The sequence below is a fragment of the Diabrotica virgifera genome, chromosome 1 (assembly GCF_917563875.1).
Source record: "Diabrotica virgifera virgifera chromosome 1, PGI_DIABVI_V3a".
In the NCBI taxonomy this organism is placed as follows: Eukaryota; Metazoa; Arthropoda; class Insecta; order Coleoptera; family Chrysomelidae; genus Diabrotica; species Diabrotica virgifera.
The window spans coordinates 284,435,793-284,455,181 of NC_065443.1; the positions used below are offsets into that span (position 1 = coordinate 284,435,793).

At 33.5% G+C, this 19,389-nt stretch overlaps 1 protein-coding gene across 1 annotated transcript in view; it reads right to left on the minus strand.

Moving 5' to 3' along the window:
- Positions 1-572: 572 nt before the first annotated feature.
- Positions 573-19,389, minus strand: part of LOC126884886 (centaurin-gamma-1A) — a 137,377-nt gene continuing 118,560 nt past the window's right edge. Inside the window, exon 14 of the mRNA XM_050651197.1 lies at positions 573-18,822. Within this exon, the coding sequence (XP_050507154.1) occupies positions 18,535-18,822 (288 nt within the window). The 3' untranslated portion in view covers positions 573-18,534. The remainder of the gene's footprint in view (positions 18,823-19,389) is intronic.

The window sequence follows — 19,389 nt, forward strand, 5'->3', positions numbered from 1 at the left end:
GAAAGGGGATAAACTTCATATTTTTTCAAAAAATGTTCAAATACTCAATATCCGTTAAATAAACATTTGTGTTACTTTTCTTGTGTATTTAATAACATATTTTTAAACGATTACGGGCCTTACTTCCGAGAAAAATGTAAAAATTGGATTTCAGGATTTGAAAATAAGTTTAAAATTATGTTTTCTCCAAAATATTGTTTGGTGGCATGTCCCCTTCTGGTCCCAAGGTCTTTAATTTTCTGGCGGTTATACTAAATTGGTGCAGCATACGTTGTAAATAATCTTCAGTTTGAGGGATCAGTATTGCGTCGCCTGCATAGCAGATTATTTTTAGTTTTTGAAGTTAAACTTTTAGGCGCCATTGGGAGTGAATTTTTATTATTCTGTACACACATCGGCACACATACAGTATGGACTTAGTTGCTAAATCTTTCAATTTCAGGGGATCCACTTGTCTTATCCCATTGCCAACTTCAATTGCTCCAGAGTTAGAGTCCGTACAATAAAATTCATCGGAAGTTAGTTTCAGTTTGTTAATTTTGTCCAGAGGATGTTTCTATTAAAAAAAACTCCTATTTGGAACATTTTATTAAGGAAGAACAACATATATATAAATTTCTGTACATAATTGTCATTATATACACAAAATAAAAATAATATACATACAAACTCTTTGGTGAGATTATACAAATATGACCAAAAGTTCGTTACCTCTATACGTTTTTTTGTTAGCGGACAATTGATCAATTCCCTTATACAGTCTTATATAATGTTAACACCAAAAAAAAATCATTGGCTGTGTTAAAAAAGAATAATAAAATTATACTTAAAAAATCAGATGTTCTCAGATAAGCATCCACATAAAGTTATAATTCCACGTGTTCATACATTGCAATGAAATAATCAAAGAAATTAAACGAGAAGGCACTGGATATTAAATTGTTACTAAATTTTGAAGAAATATGTACTCTGCAGACCATTTAATATGTATAAGAAACTGAAAATGGCATAGGAATAAAAATATATTAAAAAACGAATCAAAAACACAAATATTTCACTTGGGAAACGTATCTTGACGTCAAAACTAGAGGTGTAAATAGACTATCAAGAATTTGTAAGTTTTTAAAAAACAGTGTCCTATATTTCATCCATAAAATGAATTTTTACCAAATGTTTATTTTATAGGTTCTATAAAATTCACCAATTAGGTCAGATCAATACAAATTTAGTCATTTTCATCTCTAAAATGATGGTTCACTACATGAACAATGACTTTGACGGCTATACTCACATCCAAACTTCAAAATGCTTCGATTTTGCACCATTGTATGGCACTGCGGTGATTTTTCTAATCTATGAAATAAAATAACGAACTTTTGATCAGAGCTGCATAAAATATTCAACATAAATGATAGACACAAGAGTAATAAATAACAACATAACACTTTCAACGACAAAAACTAATCTCTTAAGATTTACCGGTATTTTTTTACATAATACCACAGAAATGTAAATAATTAAATCATTGGAGGTGATAATTACACACAAATCTAGAATGCAACAACTTGGAGTTAATTCACTTAAGTTTTATCAATTTTCCAACAGATTAAAAAATATTTAGAAAAGTAAAATATTTTATGTGACAGATTAATCAAAAAAGAAATCAACAAAACAGCTGCATCATATTGGGTTCCATATATGAACTACTTTAACTTTTATCGTCATATACTGACTCCTCTTTGTTATTTATTCACCGCCGTCATCATTAAATACATATTATTATTCTTTGTGGTGTAATCAACCAACAAATATCTTAAAAAAGTAGTTTTTGAAGTCATCTATAGAAATAGAGCTAAATTATTAATAAAACATCTTACAACGAGGTAATGTCAGTAGTTTTAGTCACAATCACAATTGCCAATCTACAAATTTGCTAAAAACAGACTTTTTTCTGAGCAGCGCAATTGACTACCATTTTATATAAAGGAAAACCAAATAATAATAGGTTACAAAAAAATCGGAATGGATAACACTAACAATGACGACTTTAAGAGACTTTTTAATAGGTGATTCATTTAGGGGTACAGTGGAATCCCGATAAGTCGGCCCCCGATAACCCGGAAGTCCGGCTAACCCGGACCGATTTTCATCAGACAAACATTTCAACAATAAAAATGTATGTAATATAATATTTGAGAGATAATGTGTATTTGTGTAATTTGAACTGTACGATAGTGAAAATGACTCATGGCACACGGCGGCAGAGCGACGTTCATTGTCTAGGATTATCGGAAACAACAGGCACCTGTATTCCTTTATTTATTTCAAACTGTCTTAGCATTGTTTAAAAAAGACTAAAAGATTATGTAAATTGTTTTTTTTAAACAATGGGCTTAGTCTCCACTGTTCTTAAATAACATAACATCGTTCCGATTGTGACCGTATTGTGTGTAGTACAGTCGTATTGTTCGCTTCCGTTCTGCAATGGAGCTTCAGATAGGTTTGTGTTTGCGTGTTGTTTTGTCTACGTAATGGCAACAAAACGTAAAAATGTTGTAGTGACAATGGAAAAGAGACTAGAAGCATTAGGTAGGATTGACAAAGGCGAATCTTTAAAAACAATTGCAGCATCATATGGTGTCGGTACATCTACAGTATCGTATTGGAAGAAAAATAGAACTAAAATCGAAGAATTTTGTTTCAAAATGATAACAAAAGACTGTTTAGACAATCGGTGCAAAGCTAAGAAAGCTAAAAATGAGACTCTCGACAACGCTTTGTATGTGTGGTTTTGTGCGGAACGGAAACGTGGTTTACTAGTGTCTGGACCAATATTATTCAAGAAACAGCACTCAAGCTGAATAAAATGTTGTCTGATTGTGAACCAAAATTCACTGCCAGTCAAGGTTGGCTGGATAGATATAAAAACGTCATGAAAACGAGTTCGTGCATGAATCGTGTGACCTGACGTTGCGTTTTTGTTCAATATTGTTTGACATTTCATCATGGAAAGACACAGCACCTACCGAACGCACAATTCGCTATACCATCAGTAAGTTTCAAACCCAGTTTTCAATATTGGTTAACACGCGACCACATATACCACATTCAGCACATACTGAAGAAAATATGGCGGCGGTAGCGGATAGTGTACGCAAAAATAATGAAGAATCGAGCCGTTCTCAACAGCTTGGCTTGTCGTATGCAACAATTTGGCATATTTTACCAAAGGCTTCTAGGTTTAGGAGCATACAAATTTAATTAGTATAAGATCTGCCGACCGACCTTCTGAGTCGTCACTGTTTCAGTCGATGGGCCCTTGATAAGATTGCAGAAGATACACGGTTTTAAAAAAAAAATTGGTTTTCTGACGAGGTCTATTTGTGGCTTAATGGGTACGTGACTAAAAAAATGTACATATTTGAGGTTATGAGCAACCAGAAGGGGTTTATGAGTTGCCATTACTCCCAAAAAAAAACAAAGGTTTGGTGTGATTTATGAGCCAGTGAAATCGTCGGTCCATATTTCCTTAGAGGCCGGCCACAATGTTACTGTTAATGGAGACCGTTATCGCGCTATGATAATGGACTATTTGGTGCCTGAAATTGAAGCTCGTGGTCTCGACGACATTTTTGGTTCCAACCATATGGCGCCACTTGTCATACAGCCCGCTAAAGCGTGGCTTTGCTGCGAGAACGATTCGGTTAACAATTTATTTCACGCTTCAGACCAGTAAATTGGCCGCCTAGATCCTATGACATCACACCTCACTGTTTCCTTTGAGGCTGCCTAAAATTCGAAGTCGACATGAATAAACAGGCTACGATTAGAGCATTGGAGGCCAATATTACTCTAGTCATTAGTCAAATACCAATCGAAATGCTTGAACGCGTCATCCAGAATTGGAACTTCAGAATGGACCATACTTACCGCAGTCACTATTTAAAAGAAATTGTCTTAAGAAGTAATTATTGTAAAGAATTTTTTTTAAAAGTACCTCAAAATGAATCACCCGTTATTAACTATGCACCTAATATCTGGTTCAGTTTTACAAAAAAACTATCCAATACAACTTTAACTACAATAATATCCTAGACCAGTGTTTTTATCTTTTGGATTTTGCGACCCCTTTACAGGTTGAAATATTCTGGCGACCCCCTGATGTCATAGCAAGCCAAAGAAATAATTTAATTAAAAACTACATACGTTAGGTAATAATTTTTTCCTATTTTGGTAAATTTATCTTTTATTCACGCGGGCCAAAAATTAAAGGACAACCAACATTTTGCTTTGCAATTTGACGAATCTACAGGTGTTTCCGACTGTGCACAGTTTGAAGTATTTGTGCACTTTGAAGCAGATGACAATATTATGGAAGAAATCTTATTTTGCAAAGCACTTCCTGCAAACACTACTGGCCAGTATTTGTACGATTAGTCCGTTCTTTAACGGTAAAATATTGCAAAATCTCTAAATTTTAAAGAACCGCTTGGATTGACATGAAATTTGGCATACACATAGCTAAAAGGTCAAAGAAAAAAAGTGATATTGTGCCGATATGTGCTTTTGCCCTGGGGGTGGTTTTCACCCCCTCTTGGGGGTGAAAAAATATTCGTCCAAAGAAAGTCAGAAAATGGATAAACTGGCTAATTTTAAGTAACTTTTGTTCTATAGAGTTTTTTCACTAAGTCAATACTTTTCGAGTTATTGGGCAGTGAATATGTTCATTTTTTCAACAAAATAACCACGCTTTTAGACGGTTTTTCGCAAATAACTCAAATAAGAAGTATTTTGTCGAAAAAACATTCTTAGCAAAAATATAGCCTGTAATTTTTTTTTAAAAAATGGTGTATATATCACGTCTCTACATCTAGTAGAAGCAGCGTTATAGCTAATGAAAAATAGGTTCATATTGGCCAAATTCCAAATGGAATACTTTAACGTGAAATAACCAAAAATGAAGCACATTTCGGGGAAAACTCATTACAACTTATTTAAAGTGTTTAAAAAAAGCTTCATTTTTGTTTTATAAAAAAAATTTCTAGCATCAAAATTACACAAGTTATGCTCAAAATAAAGTTAGTCCCTTTTGGTTTTGGTAAAAAATCGAGAAAATCACCCCCTAATTAGTATCTTAAATGAACTTAATCGTTACGACTTCACAAGTTTCTTGACTCGTGTATATATTGTTTATATGATCTGTAAGTTTCATCGGTTCAAACTCCTTATTATTGAAAGGGCTGTAGTTAAAAGGGGTTGAACGAGTCACAGATCACGAATGTATGCAAATTTAAAAACACCAAATCTTAATCAATTTTTGTCTAACAGAAAAACAAAAAAATACATGATATTCAGAAAAGTAAATCTGACTTTTTTTTGTTTTTCGGGATTTTTGGTATCTCTAACAATTTTTAAGTTATTTTGAAAAAAAGCATATTTTTAAAAATTTAAATTTTTAAAAATTTTACTTTGAACCCAAATTTTTTCAAAAATAAGCACTTTGAATCGATGAAACTTACAGATTATATAAACACAATATAAGTAAAATAATTTGTGGAGCGGTAACGATTAATTTCATTTAAGTTGCTAATTAGGGGTGGTCTTCCCGATTTTTTTTTTGCAAAAACAAAAGGAACCAACTTTATTTTGAGCGTAACTTGCTTAAATTTAATGCTAGAAACTTTTTGTAAAAACAGAAATAAAGCTTTATAAATAAAGCTAATAAAGTGCTTAATTTTTTGGATATTTCACGTCGAAATATTCAATTTGAAATTTGGTGAATATTAACCTATTTTTCATTGGCTATAACTCTGGTTCTACGAGATCCAGAGACCTAACGCGTACACCATTTTTTTTACTTTTTTATAAGCTATATTTTTGCTACGAACGTTTTTTTCGACAAAATACTTACTTTTTGAGTTATTTGCGAAAAACCGTCTAAAAATGTGATTATTTTGTTGAAAAATGAACATATTCACTAGCAAATAACTCGAAAAGTGTTGACTTGGCGAACAAGCTCTATAGAACAAAAGTTACTTAAAATTAGTCAGTTAACCCATTTCCGGACTTATTTTGGACATATATTTTTTCACCCCCAATAGGGGGTGAAAGTCACCCCCAGGGCAAAAGCACACGTCGGCACAATATCACTTTTTTTCTTTGACATGTAAGCTATGCGTATGTCAAATTTCATGTCAATCCAAGCGGTTCTTTAAAATTTAGAACAAAAACCGTGAAAGAATGGACTAGATATGTTTTTAGGAAGCCCTTGCAACTACAACATTGATTGGGAAAAATATATTTCTATTTGTAGCGATGACGTTAAAGCTATGAATGGCAAAAATAGCGGGTTCATTGCAAAATAAAATCGATAATGCCAAACATATCCTGGAAACACTGTTTTCTTCATCGACAGGCTCTAAGGTAGTACCTTCTGATATAAATAACGTGCTCAAGGAGGTAATAAAAATTGTAAATTCTATCAAAGGTAAAGCTTGGCAAACCCGGCTATTCAGAATCGTTTGTGAAGATATGGACTCGCCTCATCAAAATCTCCTTTATCACACAGAGGTCAGTTGGCTATCCAACAGAAAGGTATTGATAAGAGTCCTGGAACTGAGAGCTGAAATTGTTAACGTTCTTACAAGATGCAAAATCTAAATATTGTAACGAAAGAGAACTCTTGGCCGACCCCCGTATAACGGTACACAACTCGAGAATGACGCAATCGAAAATTCGAGGCGTCGGCGGAGGGGTAAAAATAATTCGAGAACGTACCTCAAGTAGGCGCGCCGACAGAGCATGGACGAGTGGTAGAGATGAGTGTGGATTGTTCCAGAATAACGGCTAGAGTATATAACGACACGAATTTTGTAAATACAGTTAGTTTAAGCTATATATTTGTAAAGAAAACTTGTATAAATAAATAATAAAGTCGTAAATAAATACGAACGCTCGTTTGAATATTACAATATGCTTACGGTTTTTCTGGCCCTATTGTCTGTTGCAATTAGCATTTTGGCAGATCTTTTTCGTCACCTTAACAATTTGAACAAGAACCTTCAAGGAAGAGAAGAGAATATTATAACAGTTAAAGATAAAGTAAAAGCATTTCACACAAAACTTCGTTTGTGGTCAACCTCTCTGCAAAACAGAGAGTCTTTTCCATGTGTTCAGAATGAAGATAATGCAACAGACCAGAGTTTTGCAGTATCGGCTCATATTCCTTGCATTATACAGAGCTTGCATAATTTACAAGAGCAACTTTTGACATACTTTCCAGAGTTGCACTCTGAAGCTGAAAATAGGCGTAGATGAATTTTGGAAACATCAGTAGATCTGAGTGATGTCAACAAAAAAATGAAATAATTTCTTCTAGATGTAGCTGCTGATGGCATGCTTACAATAGAATTTTATTCGCAAAGAGTCGACGAATTTTGGATAAAAATAAAACACCAATATTCAGAGTGGCTTTTAAATTATTAGAGCACTTCGCAACTTCATACTTGTGTGAACTGACATTTTTTCAATAGTAGACATTAAAACTAAAAAGAGAAATAGACTGCAATTAGAAAATGATTTGATTAGTAACCTTTCAAAAATAGTGCCACAATTTGATACACTTTTAAAAAACAAACAAGCACATCCTTCCCACTAAAATTGTGTTTTAAGAACCTCAACTTTTTATTTCAGTCGGAGAACCCCCGAGTAAGTCTTCGCAACCCCCCTCCCCTTGGGGTCGCGACCCACAGATTGAAAAACACTGTCCTAGACAATATCTCTGAAGCTAGAAGTTTTTTTAAAGGAAAGCTGCGACGATAGTAGCTTTCGTATGACTGGTCTACCTAGAATAAAAAGCCTGCTTTTAGTCCCTAGAAAACAGTGCTAATCTTGTGATTTTCGTACTAATAGCAATAAAAAATCATGTAAAATCGATCAGTGCTGAAAACAGTGAGTTACGTCGAACAAAAATGATTGTTTCTTGCAAAGGTTTTAACATCCATTAATTGTCACAATAACATGTAGTAAAGATGCTTGTCGTCTCCAGCCAATATACATTTTTACAGAAAATGATTTCACGGATTTAACAATAAGCGGATTAGACCGAAGGAGATCTCAGATGAATAGACTAATCTCTAATTATTGCTTTCTCATCCTTTCGCCGTATTTTACCCGTATTTCTTCTCCTAAATATTGGCTTCATTTTCTTATTCATGGTAAAGCCTTCGGCCTTATCCACCATTGGTTTCCTGTTAAATAAAACCGATATATAATAGACATAACCTTCGAATATGCGTACTTATACACAAAACATTCATTATATACACCTAAACGGTCAATGGACAAGTATTTAAGTACAAAAGCCTTTATTCATATATCAGGAGTATCTTTTAAATATTTCTGATTGAAAAGATTTCATTTCAGGTTGTTTCATGTTGATCAAGTCATATTGATCTAAAAACAAGGGATAAACCTGATATATTGACATACCTATAGAGTAACAGTAGACGTATAAAATTTTTTAGAATAAAAAAAATCATAAAAACTGAGCAAAGCTTTCTTTAAGTACAAATTAAGAGTTTCCGTCCAAATGCAGTTGATTGAATAGGGGTAAGTCGGATAAAATGAACCAATACTATGGTTTGTTTTTTAACCAAGAGGAGTGATTCAAATTTACCGCGCTGTATTGCTTGTTTGTAATTGGTCCAACCGCAGGCAAGTTTACTCCATTGCTATAAAATTTTGACACTAATGACATTTATCAAATTTTGACACTAGTGACATTTCATAGGTTAATTAAGTTATATCGGCAGTTTTTGTGTTTTCTGTGTGATTCCTTTAATTTTTAGATTGTTAGTCTGCTTTTATATAAAAAGCAGTTGTTTTTGGAACTCTTTAGCGTCGTATTAATTTAATATAATATTTATGGATTACTGTTGAGGGCCGACTAGATCAACCAAAAAAGATGTATTTGGTTATTATTCTAGTGACTTTCTTGGGTGTGAATCTGTCTTTTTAGGTTACTCCTCCTGGTTAAAAAATAAACTATAGTACTGGTATAATACCGCAAGAATGGTTGCTGTCTACGTTTGTCACCATACCGAAGAAAACTAAGGCAATGCAATGTTCAGATCATCGAACAATCTCCTTGATGAGTCACCTGCTTAAAATATTTCTTAGAGTCATCCACAACCGAATCTATCAAAAACTAGACATCGATATTAACGATACACAGATGGGATTCAGAAAAGGATTAGGTACAAGGGATGCTCTCCTTGCCTTGAACGTTCTAACACAGAGATGCCTAGATGTTAACGAAGAGGTACACGCCTGCTTTATAGACTTTGAAAAGGCCTTTGACAAAGTACGCCACAGTAAACTCAAAGAAATCCTGTAGGTTAAGAACATTGACACCAGAGACATACAAATAATATTAAATCTGTACTGGAATCAGCGAGCTAATATAAAAATAGAAGACCAAACATCGGACGAAATAGAAATACGAAGAGGGGTACGACAGGGTTGTATATTGTCACCGCTCTTGTTTAACATCTACAGCGAAAAATATGCCAAGAAGCTCTCTCATATGCAAAGGAAGGGATAGTCAATGGAGAAGTTATCAATAACATTCGATATGCTGACGCTACTGTGATAATGGCAAGAACAGCGGAAGATCTACATCTAGTTGAAAGTATGAATGAGCTATGTAATAACTACGGCATAAGGATGAACGTGGGACGAATATTTTGAAAAACTCCTAAATGAGGACAGAGCGGAATTTTTAAATAACAGTGATACCAGCAATGTAAATATCTTAGCCTCACCATTACGGGTAACAACAAAAGAAGTAGAAGAAGTATGTAAGTTTTTAAAAAATAACAAAGCACCAGGACCAGGGAACATACCAGCTGAACTAATAAAATATGGCACAACAAAATTATATGAAAACCTGGCTAAACTCTTTCAAAGATGCATCAACGGAGCGGAAATCCCAGAAGAATGGAAGACATCATGGATATCCACCATACATAAAAAAGGCAGACGGGATCAATGTGACAACTACAGAGGCATCGCTGTAACGAACTCGATCAGCCGAATATACGGAAAACTGATTAAAAATAAAATCGAAAACGAATATAAAGATATAGAAGCTGAAGAACAGGCAGGATTCAGGGCAGGGAGATCAACGGTTGACCATCTGTTTTGTATTACACAGATTATTGAGAAGAAACTGGCCGTCAACCAGGAGGTGCATCTGTTATATGTGGACTTAAGAAAAGCGTATGATAGCATCCCACAAAACAAATTATGGGAAGCATTAGAGAAAACCAATATAAGCGCAAATTTAATAACAGCGACGAAACAATTGTATACCAAAACTGCATCAAAGGTGAAAGTTGGAAGCAGGCTATCGAGAGGATTCCAAATTAGCAAAGGCCTAAAACAAGGGTGCTGCCTTTCACCGACATTATTTAAGATCTACCTCGAACAAACTCTAAAACTTTGGAAACGCAAATGCAAAAACATGGGATTACCGATCAGCAACAATACAATATACACGTTGTCATTTGCAGACGACCAACTTGTACTAGCGCAAGACTACGATGATATAGAATATATGACAAGGAAATTAATAGAGGAGTACAAAAAAGGTGGTTTGGAAATAAACATAAAGAAGACCGAATATATGTGTATCGGTGGGACACAGCAGGACCTTACACTGGGGAATGGCGAAATTATTAAACATTGCGACGCATATAAATACCTTGGTATGACCATCACACAAGAAGGAAGCGTAGACCGGACGATAGAAGAAAGAAACAACCAGGGAAGAAAAGCAATTACCCTTCTCAATAGCATCCTCTGGGACCAGTCAATATCAAACAACAACAAACATAGAATATACAATACAATTGTTAAGAGTATAATCACTTACAGCAGTGAAGTATGGCAAATAAAAGAAAGATACAAGAGAAAACTTGAAGCAACAGAAATGGATTTCTGGAGGCGCTCAGCAGGAAAATCAAGATTAGAAAGGGTAACCAACAACAGAATTAGGGAAATAATGAATGTGAAACACACAATAGTAGATGACATTAGTACCAAACAGCTTAGATGGTATGGACACGTACAAAGAATGTCCGAAGAACGACTCCCGAAACAAATCCTAACGTGGACCCCTCATGGTAGACGAAAAAGAGGAAGACCCCGCCTGAGTTGGAGAGAAGGCATAAATCGAGAAATGAGAGAAAGAGAATTGGATGAAGACCTTTGGATGGACCGAAGTGAATGGCGACTAGGCATCGGAAGACGTAGGAGAACGTTTTAAAACCGATATATATATATATATATAAGGATGAACGTCAAAAAAACCAAATATATGACCTTCAGTAAGAATCCAATAAAAATGACACTATGGTTTGTTTTTTAACCAAGAGGAGCGATTCAAATTTACCGCGCTGTATTGCTTGTTTGTAATTGGTCCAACCACAGGAAAGTTTACTCCACTGTTATAAAATTTTGACACTAATGAGATTTATCAAATTTTGACACTAGTGACATTTCATAGGTTAATTAAGTTATATCGGCGATTTTTGTGCTTTTTGTGTTATTCCTTTAATTTTTAGATTGTTAGTCTGCTTTTATATAAAAAGCAGTTTTTTTGGAACTCTTTAGCGACGTATTAACTGAATACAATATTCATGGATTACCGTTGAGGGCCGACTAGATCAACCAAAAAAGAAGATGTATTTGGTTATTATTCTAGTGACTTTCTTGGGTGTGAACCTGTCTTTTTAGTTTACTCCTCCTGGTTAAAAAATAAACTATAGTATCACAATAAACGATACCCAACTTGAAAAAGTAAACGAATACAAATACTTGGGAACCCTTATCAATGAAACAGGTGACCAACATCACGAGATAAAAAGACATATTGAAATTGCCAGGTCTACTTTTATAAAAATGAAAAAATTATTTTGTAATCGTGATATTAGTATTCATCTACGAACTAGAATGTTAAAATGCTATGTATTCAGTACTTTGCTCTACGGTGTTGAGTCATGGACTCTTAAACAGAGGAATATTAAAAATCTTGAAAGCTTTGAGGTATATATTTTTGCTACCGCCGTATACTTAAAATAAGTTGGGTGGATAAAATTACAAATGAAGAAGTAATAAGCAGAATAAATAACGAGCCAGAAGTTTTACTGAATATAAAAAAGAGAAAACTTGAATACTTAGGCCACCTGATGAGGGGACAAAAGTACACATTCCTACAAAATATAATGCGAGGAAAAATCCAAGGACGAAGAAATCCAGGCCGTAGAAGAATGTCCTGGATGAGAAATTTGAGAGAGTGGTTTGGCTGTACCACTAACGAATTGTTCAAAACAGCAGTAAATAAAATTAGAATCGCCCTAATGATACCCAATCTCCGATAGGAGAGGCACTCAAAGAAGACGAAGGATAAAATGGTTCACTAACATCTTATTTATAAAACCTCCGTTTAGCTTTATTATATTGAGTACTATAGTAGCGCCACCTGGGTACGAAGCTGTAAACATCTGCAAAACATAATAGGCTAATTTTAATATAGTTCTTCCATTATATCTTTGCACATACATGGAATTATTCACGAATTACTTTTTATACTAGGTTATATACTAATTTTATACTATTTTAAGTACCTAGTTAATTAATTTATATATTTTTTAAGAATATTTTCATATTTCTTTTTAACAGTGTCATTGACTAATAATTATTGAATAATAAAGTAGAGAAAACATTTTTAGAATATATAAACTTGGGAATTTTAGGAAATACATATATCTGACAACCTTGATTCGAAAACCGGTCTCTTTGATATTAATATGACTGCTGATTATGTTGGATAATTATTAGTGGATAAACTTTACTAGCGGTAATCATAGTTAAAGGGGGCTCAACAAAATATTAAAATACTATAAATATGTGATATTTTCAAATGTTTTATTGCTGTTTATTATTAAATATATTATATTATATATATAGCAATAAAACATTTGAAAATATCCCATATTTATAAAATTTTTAATATTTTGTTGATCCCCCTTTAACTTTGATTACCGCTAGTACCCGTCTGGCATACTTTGAATGCAGTTTTGCTTCAATTTGTCATTGTGGTTCCAATGAGATATTAGTTCTTCAATCAAAACAATTTTGTTTGTGACCTTTTTACCGGAAATTTCTGGTTTCAAAAGCTCCCAAATATTTTCTATGTGCTTAAGGTCAGGAATTCAACAAAATATTAAAAAATATATAAATATGTCATATTTTCAAATATTTTATTGCTGCTTATTATCAAATATATTATAATAATAAAGGCAGTTTTTGTTTTTATTCGATTCAGAGTTGGACCACCATCTCCATATAGCTTAAATCTCCATATAGCCAAATATATTATAGTTAATGTATAACATTAACATTAGGTACATAACAATATTAAATTAAAAAATAATTTTTAAATAAAATGTACTTTGTGGAATAGTTGATTTTTATAAAAATTCATAGGTGGTCATAATAATATGGCCAGGGACTGTATATTCACTACCTTAGATACCTCCTCAGACAAGTTACCTCCCCTTCGCAAGGATCAACTGTTTTCACCTCCACAGCAAATTATCTCTTGATGAAAGACAAACAAAAAACACCAGACCCAACCATTTTGTCCCACTCTCCCCTATACCTTTTGGACTAGTTCAGGTGTCACTGTTACTCATATAGCGAAAACAACCGAGAATTTGGAATACAGTTTCATTCAGAATTACCATGTCCAACAAAAGTGTTGCAGATACATGATCAAGTTTTTTTCTTAAATTTTCAAATGATACTCTTGAGACTTCAATTATTGACATTAATAAATAAAACTGTAAGACAAATTCTGTCGCTCAAACCCAAATTAAAAAATATACATAAATAAAAACTTTAAAACACAATATCTTCATAAATATATAATCATAAAAAATAATAATCATAAATTAAGTATCTTAAAAATGTACGTAGATATACATTAAATTGACAATTTGTTAAGTGTTGCTTCGGTTTCAAGCCAAATTCTTCCAATATAACCATACCTACACAAAGTGAGGAACTGTTTTAACAAAATAATTAATCCAAAAAGACAACGTGGAACTAAAAAGGGCCCTCTCCACAAAAAATTCGTCGAATTAATTATTTTTTCAAAAAATTGTCGCTTCTAAATATATAATATTCTTGTGTTTGAATGTAGACAGAACCCCCAAAAAAAATTTTTAAGGCAATTTTTATTATCAAATAACCACTTTTTCAATACATTGTTGACTCAACGCTAAAAATCTTGTTTGCTAAATTGTTGTAAACAATCTTATTGGAGCATAACGATTGTATTAATCGTTTATTTATTGTTTGAAAATAAAATTTTGATATTTTCAGCATGTTGTAATGGTAAAAAGTATTTCACCTATAAACAGAAGCAACATGCATAAAGTACATAAAAATATACATAATATATATTCGAGTTGGTATATATTTTTTAAATTTTGCACACGTCCCTAAATATACAACAGAAAATAACAGAACCAATATGGTGTATCATTTGGTGTAATCTCAATGGAATATACAAGTTGATTCAGTGAAACAGTACGATTTGGCAACGCTGCTGACGATAAAATAGAGGATCCGCGGGCTTGCGACGTTTGTTAATCTAGAGAGCGGGGTGGGAAGTTTAGTTATCATGGAGACGTGGTCGGGTGAACAACGCGCATTTGCCGTGAAAGCTTATTACAAAAATGGTGAACAGCGCTGCAGTTCCGTCTAACATGGCTATTAAGACTTCTGTTAGGAACTTTGAAAGTAGTGGTTTACCATCACAGAAAAGAGTTGGCAGTGTCAGAATTGCTCGCACACCAGAGAATATTGAAGCGATGCAAAATTCATTACACGCGAGTCGTCGCATAGACCAGGAAGGATCTGTTTTTAGGTGGATGTGAGAAGTGGCATTCGGATTTTTGCAGATAAAGTTAGGTGATAACTTCGTTAATAATAATTGACTTATGTCCCTTCTCAAATATGCCCGGAACATTAATAAAAAAAATAAAATATTTAAAAATTTCAAAAAATTTCGTTTTTTTTCTACTTTCTTTGCTTTAACTTTAAAACGATTCATTTTGGAACAAAGTCGTATAGGAATAAAACAAAGACAATTAAATTTATCAGATACGATTGGTAAAAAATGTCTTAATTTACACCCTTGCTGTAAAATAGCAATAAATATAAAATAAGGGGGCAAAATAAGCCTGTCCTTATTCAATGTTTTTCCATCACTTAGGTTACACTTGGAACCTTCCTAATTAGCTTAGAAAATTTTTGTAATGTGCTAAAACCTTCCAACAAATCTCATTAACATTGACTTACTAGATTTTGCATAATAATTTTGCAACCTAAACTTTTTTTAAAAAATTACAATTTTTTAAAATCTTTCACAAGAAAAACTAGAACATACAAAAATTTGTCAATTTTTTTACATATAAAGAAGCACTCCACCTATCTAATGCACTTTACAGAATTGAAATCGGATTATTTAAGCAGGCTCAGCAATGTTTTAAAGTTATAAACAATTTTTTGGCTTATAAACAAATTAGTGCTGTGTCCAGGAGGGGGTGTTACGGGCTCCTTTATTTAGATGGACTTACCCAAGTTTTTTTATGTATTTTGACCCGTAGAACACGAATATTTTGGGTAACAGTTTATCCGGATGTCGATAAGATTGTTATTAACAAAGAACTTGAGGAATTCCATAACATCGATTTTTCGCAAAATAAAACATTTTTTTGTATTTTTTGGGTAATTCTAAGCAAAAAAATGATCTTACAAGTTTTTTCGTAGGATGCATAGTTTTCGAGATAAACGCGGTGGAACATTCAAAAAATCGAAAAATTGCAATTTTTGAACGAGAATAACTTTTGATTAAGGAGGGGGTAGGTATGGTTTGAAATCAACATATCACGCACATTTTTGTGAATTTTTTTCGAAGCTATGGTAGAATTATTTTATTTTTAAATTAAATAAGCATATTAAGTACAATTCAAAGAATATGTTAGAAAAAAATTCAATCCAAAATATTGAAAAATCATTGGTCACAAATTTTGACAGGCAGCTCACAAAAAAATGGATTTTGCGGTGGACATCAGAACTCGACACTCGATCATACGAAACAAAAAATTCAAAAATATTTTATTAGCTTATGAGTTTCACGAGTCACAACGTCGAGTTTTTTTTATTTTTAATGATTTTTGAATTTTTGGTATCACTCAGAACTAAAAAAAAATTAAATTTTTGGTAAACATTTTGTGAAAATCAACAGATTTATTACTGTTGAACAAAAAATAAGCAAAAAAAGAAAAATATCTCGACGTTGTTACCTCATGAAATGTCTAAAGAAAATCTGTGCAAAATATCAGGTAGATCGGCCTAGTAGTTTTTCAGTTACAATGTCCACCGCATTTGAAAAAGCAGTTTTGAGAAAAATGCGTTTTAAGTTTTGACAACTGCATCTTCATCTTCTTATTTGTCTGCCAAATCGTAAAGTGATGCACATTGGAATATGTTTTTTGAATCGAGGAATAATCTACAAAAGAGAAGGCGAACAGTTGTTTAACGTTTCTCACTACGCTCAAGCGTGCTGGCGCGAAGTCGCGGCAAAGCGAGTCGAAGGTAGGGATATTCAACACCCTGTATCTCTGGTAATTTTACTCCGATTATTTTGAAATTTTCACAGTGTATTCTTGAAAGTATGCACTTTTATTTGAAATAATAAAAAAAATTAAATATTTCAAACCATACCCCCCCTTAAAAACTAAAATAGCAATTGTGCTGACAACATTTGAAAGTTTAAGTCAAATTATACCGGTTTTAATTATTTGCATTGCTAAAAATTAATTTTTCTATTATTAAACAAAGCTATTTGTTTATAAGCCAAAAAATTGTTTATAATTTTAAAACATTGCTGAGGCCCCTTAAATAATCCGATTTTAATTCTGTAAAGTGTATTACATAGGTAGAGCACCTCTTTATATGTAAAAAAATTAGCCAACTTCTAAATGGTCTACTTTTTGTTCAGAAAGATTTTAAAAAATTTGAACTTTTTTAATAACATTTACATTGCAAATTTATTATGCAAAATCTATTAGGTCGATTTTAATGAAATTTGGTAGACCATTTAAGTAAGTTATAAGAATTTTCTAAGCGAATTACTAAGGTTCTAAGTGCCACCAAAGTGGTTAAGAAACATTGAATAACAACAGGCGTATTTTGCCCCCTTATTTTGAATTTATTGGTATATTGCAGAAGAGGTAATAACCCTAAGACATTTTTGACCAGTCGTATATCATACAAAATTCAATTATCTTTATTTTATTTCTCTACGACTTTGTTCCAAAACGAACCGTTTTAAGGTTATAAGCAAAGAAAGCAGAAAAAAATCGATGTTTTTCGAAATTTTTAAATATTTTAATTTTTTTATTAATGTTCAGGGCATATTTGAGAAGGAGCATAAGTCACCTAACTTTATCTGCAAAAATCCGAATGCCACCTCTCACATCCAAAAATACACGTAATTTTTACAGATTAGTCCTGCTCTAACAGGGATCTTCGAGGATGTGCGTGTAATAAATTTCGCACCGCTTCAATATCCTGTGGTGTGCGAGCAATTCTGACACTGCCAACTCTTTTCTGTGATGTTAAACCACTACTTTCAAAGTTCCTAACAGAAGTCTTAATAGCCATGTTAGACGGATCTGCAGAGAGGGGTGGCAAATGGTAGTCTAAACGAAACGCTCGTTGTACACGCACAAAACCTTCACCATTTTTGTAATAAACTTTCACAGCAAATGCGCGTTGTTCACCCGACTACGTCTCCATGATAACTAAACTTCCCACTCTCTAGATTCACAACGCTTACGTCGCAAGCCCGCGCCAGCTCTATTTTATCTTCAGCAGCGTTGCCAAATCGTACCGTTTTACTGAATCGCCTTTACAACACATTGGTTCTTAAATAAACCTATAGTTCGGCCAAAGACGAGAGTTTTAAGCAGTTTTCTTGTTAAATCTTACACGAATCAGTCGCAGGTAATTTCAAATCTCCTTAAAAATATCATGCACAGTATCGTCGTACTGTAAGCTCTTCTAATTAGAGATGGGCACATGGAACCAGGTACAAAATAACTAGTTTACTATTGGTGTAGTTAGAGTTCTTTCGGTTAATCTATACTGGTGTAGAGATAAATAAATGATTAGTTAATAAGTTTAAAATAAATAAGACAGTTCTGAAGATTGTCTATACGTGAATCAAAGAGTTTTATGCTAAGTGATTCGGTTTCAAGACGGTTCACATGCTTGTCCAATATTTAATAAAACAAATTTTACGCCTAAAAGCACAGCATTGGCTTCTTAATAAATTATTTTCAAACATTTTGGTTCCAGCGCCCAAAAACAGATTTATACATCCCGGCATTTCGCTCAAAGCACACTAGATGGCATCTTATTGTACTGTCCGCCAGGCGCGGTCTGATTGGTGGGTCTCCGCCTCGGGATCGTTCCGCTGATTGACACAGTTGTTACCTCAGGGCATCCGTACGAGAGAAGCAGGTCGACAAGAGCTTTGCAGGCAGCAGCTGAAACGTCTGGGTCGCCTCCTCCACCTGCAGGTGTACTTTGGGACTTTGCTAATGCTATACTGGCTGCGGCCTTGGCGTAGGCCAGACAGGTGCGTCCGTCCTGGTCTACGCACTTCACGTCTGCGTTATGCTAAAAATAAAATCAAATATTAAAATGAGAAAAACTTTTATTTCATCTGTTCTAGTTTACCGTTACTTACGACAGATAACAGGTAAAATGAAGCATCAAAAAAGCAGATTGGAAGCGAATAATGGCATTTTAAATGTGGGTTTACCGTAGAATATTTCGCGTACCATGGACCGCATATCGCACAAATAAATAATAATAGTCCAGGAACCGAAGCTTTTCCCCTCGCAATTTTTACAGAATAGATCGATTTGCTTGAAAATTTTAGAGTACGTAGTGGATAATCCAAGGATCAAAATCTATATAATGCCGAAAGGCGCTTTACCATGGGGGTGGTTGCCGTCCCATCTCGGGGGTGGAAATTATTTATTATATTTTGACCACAAAAGTTGGTAAAAACATGCATTCTAAACAAAAAACTGTTCTATACATTTTTTTGATAAAATTAACAGTTTTCGATTTATTCGTTATCGAAAGTGTTAGTTTTATATCGAAAAAATTAATGATTTTAATCAGTTTTCTGCTAATAACTCAAAAAGTCTTCATTTTATCAAAACAACTTTACTTACC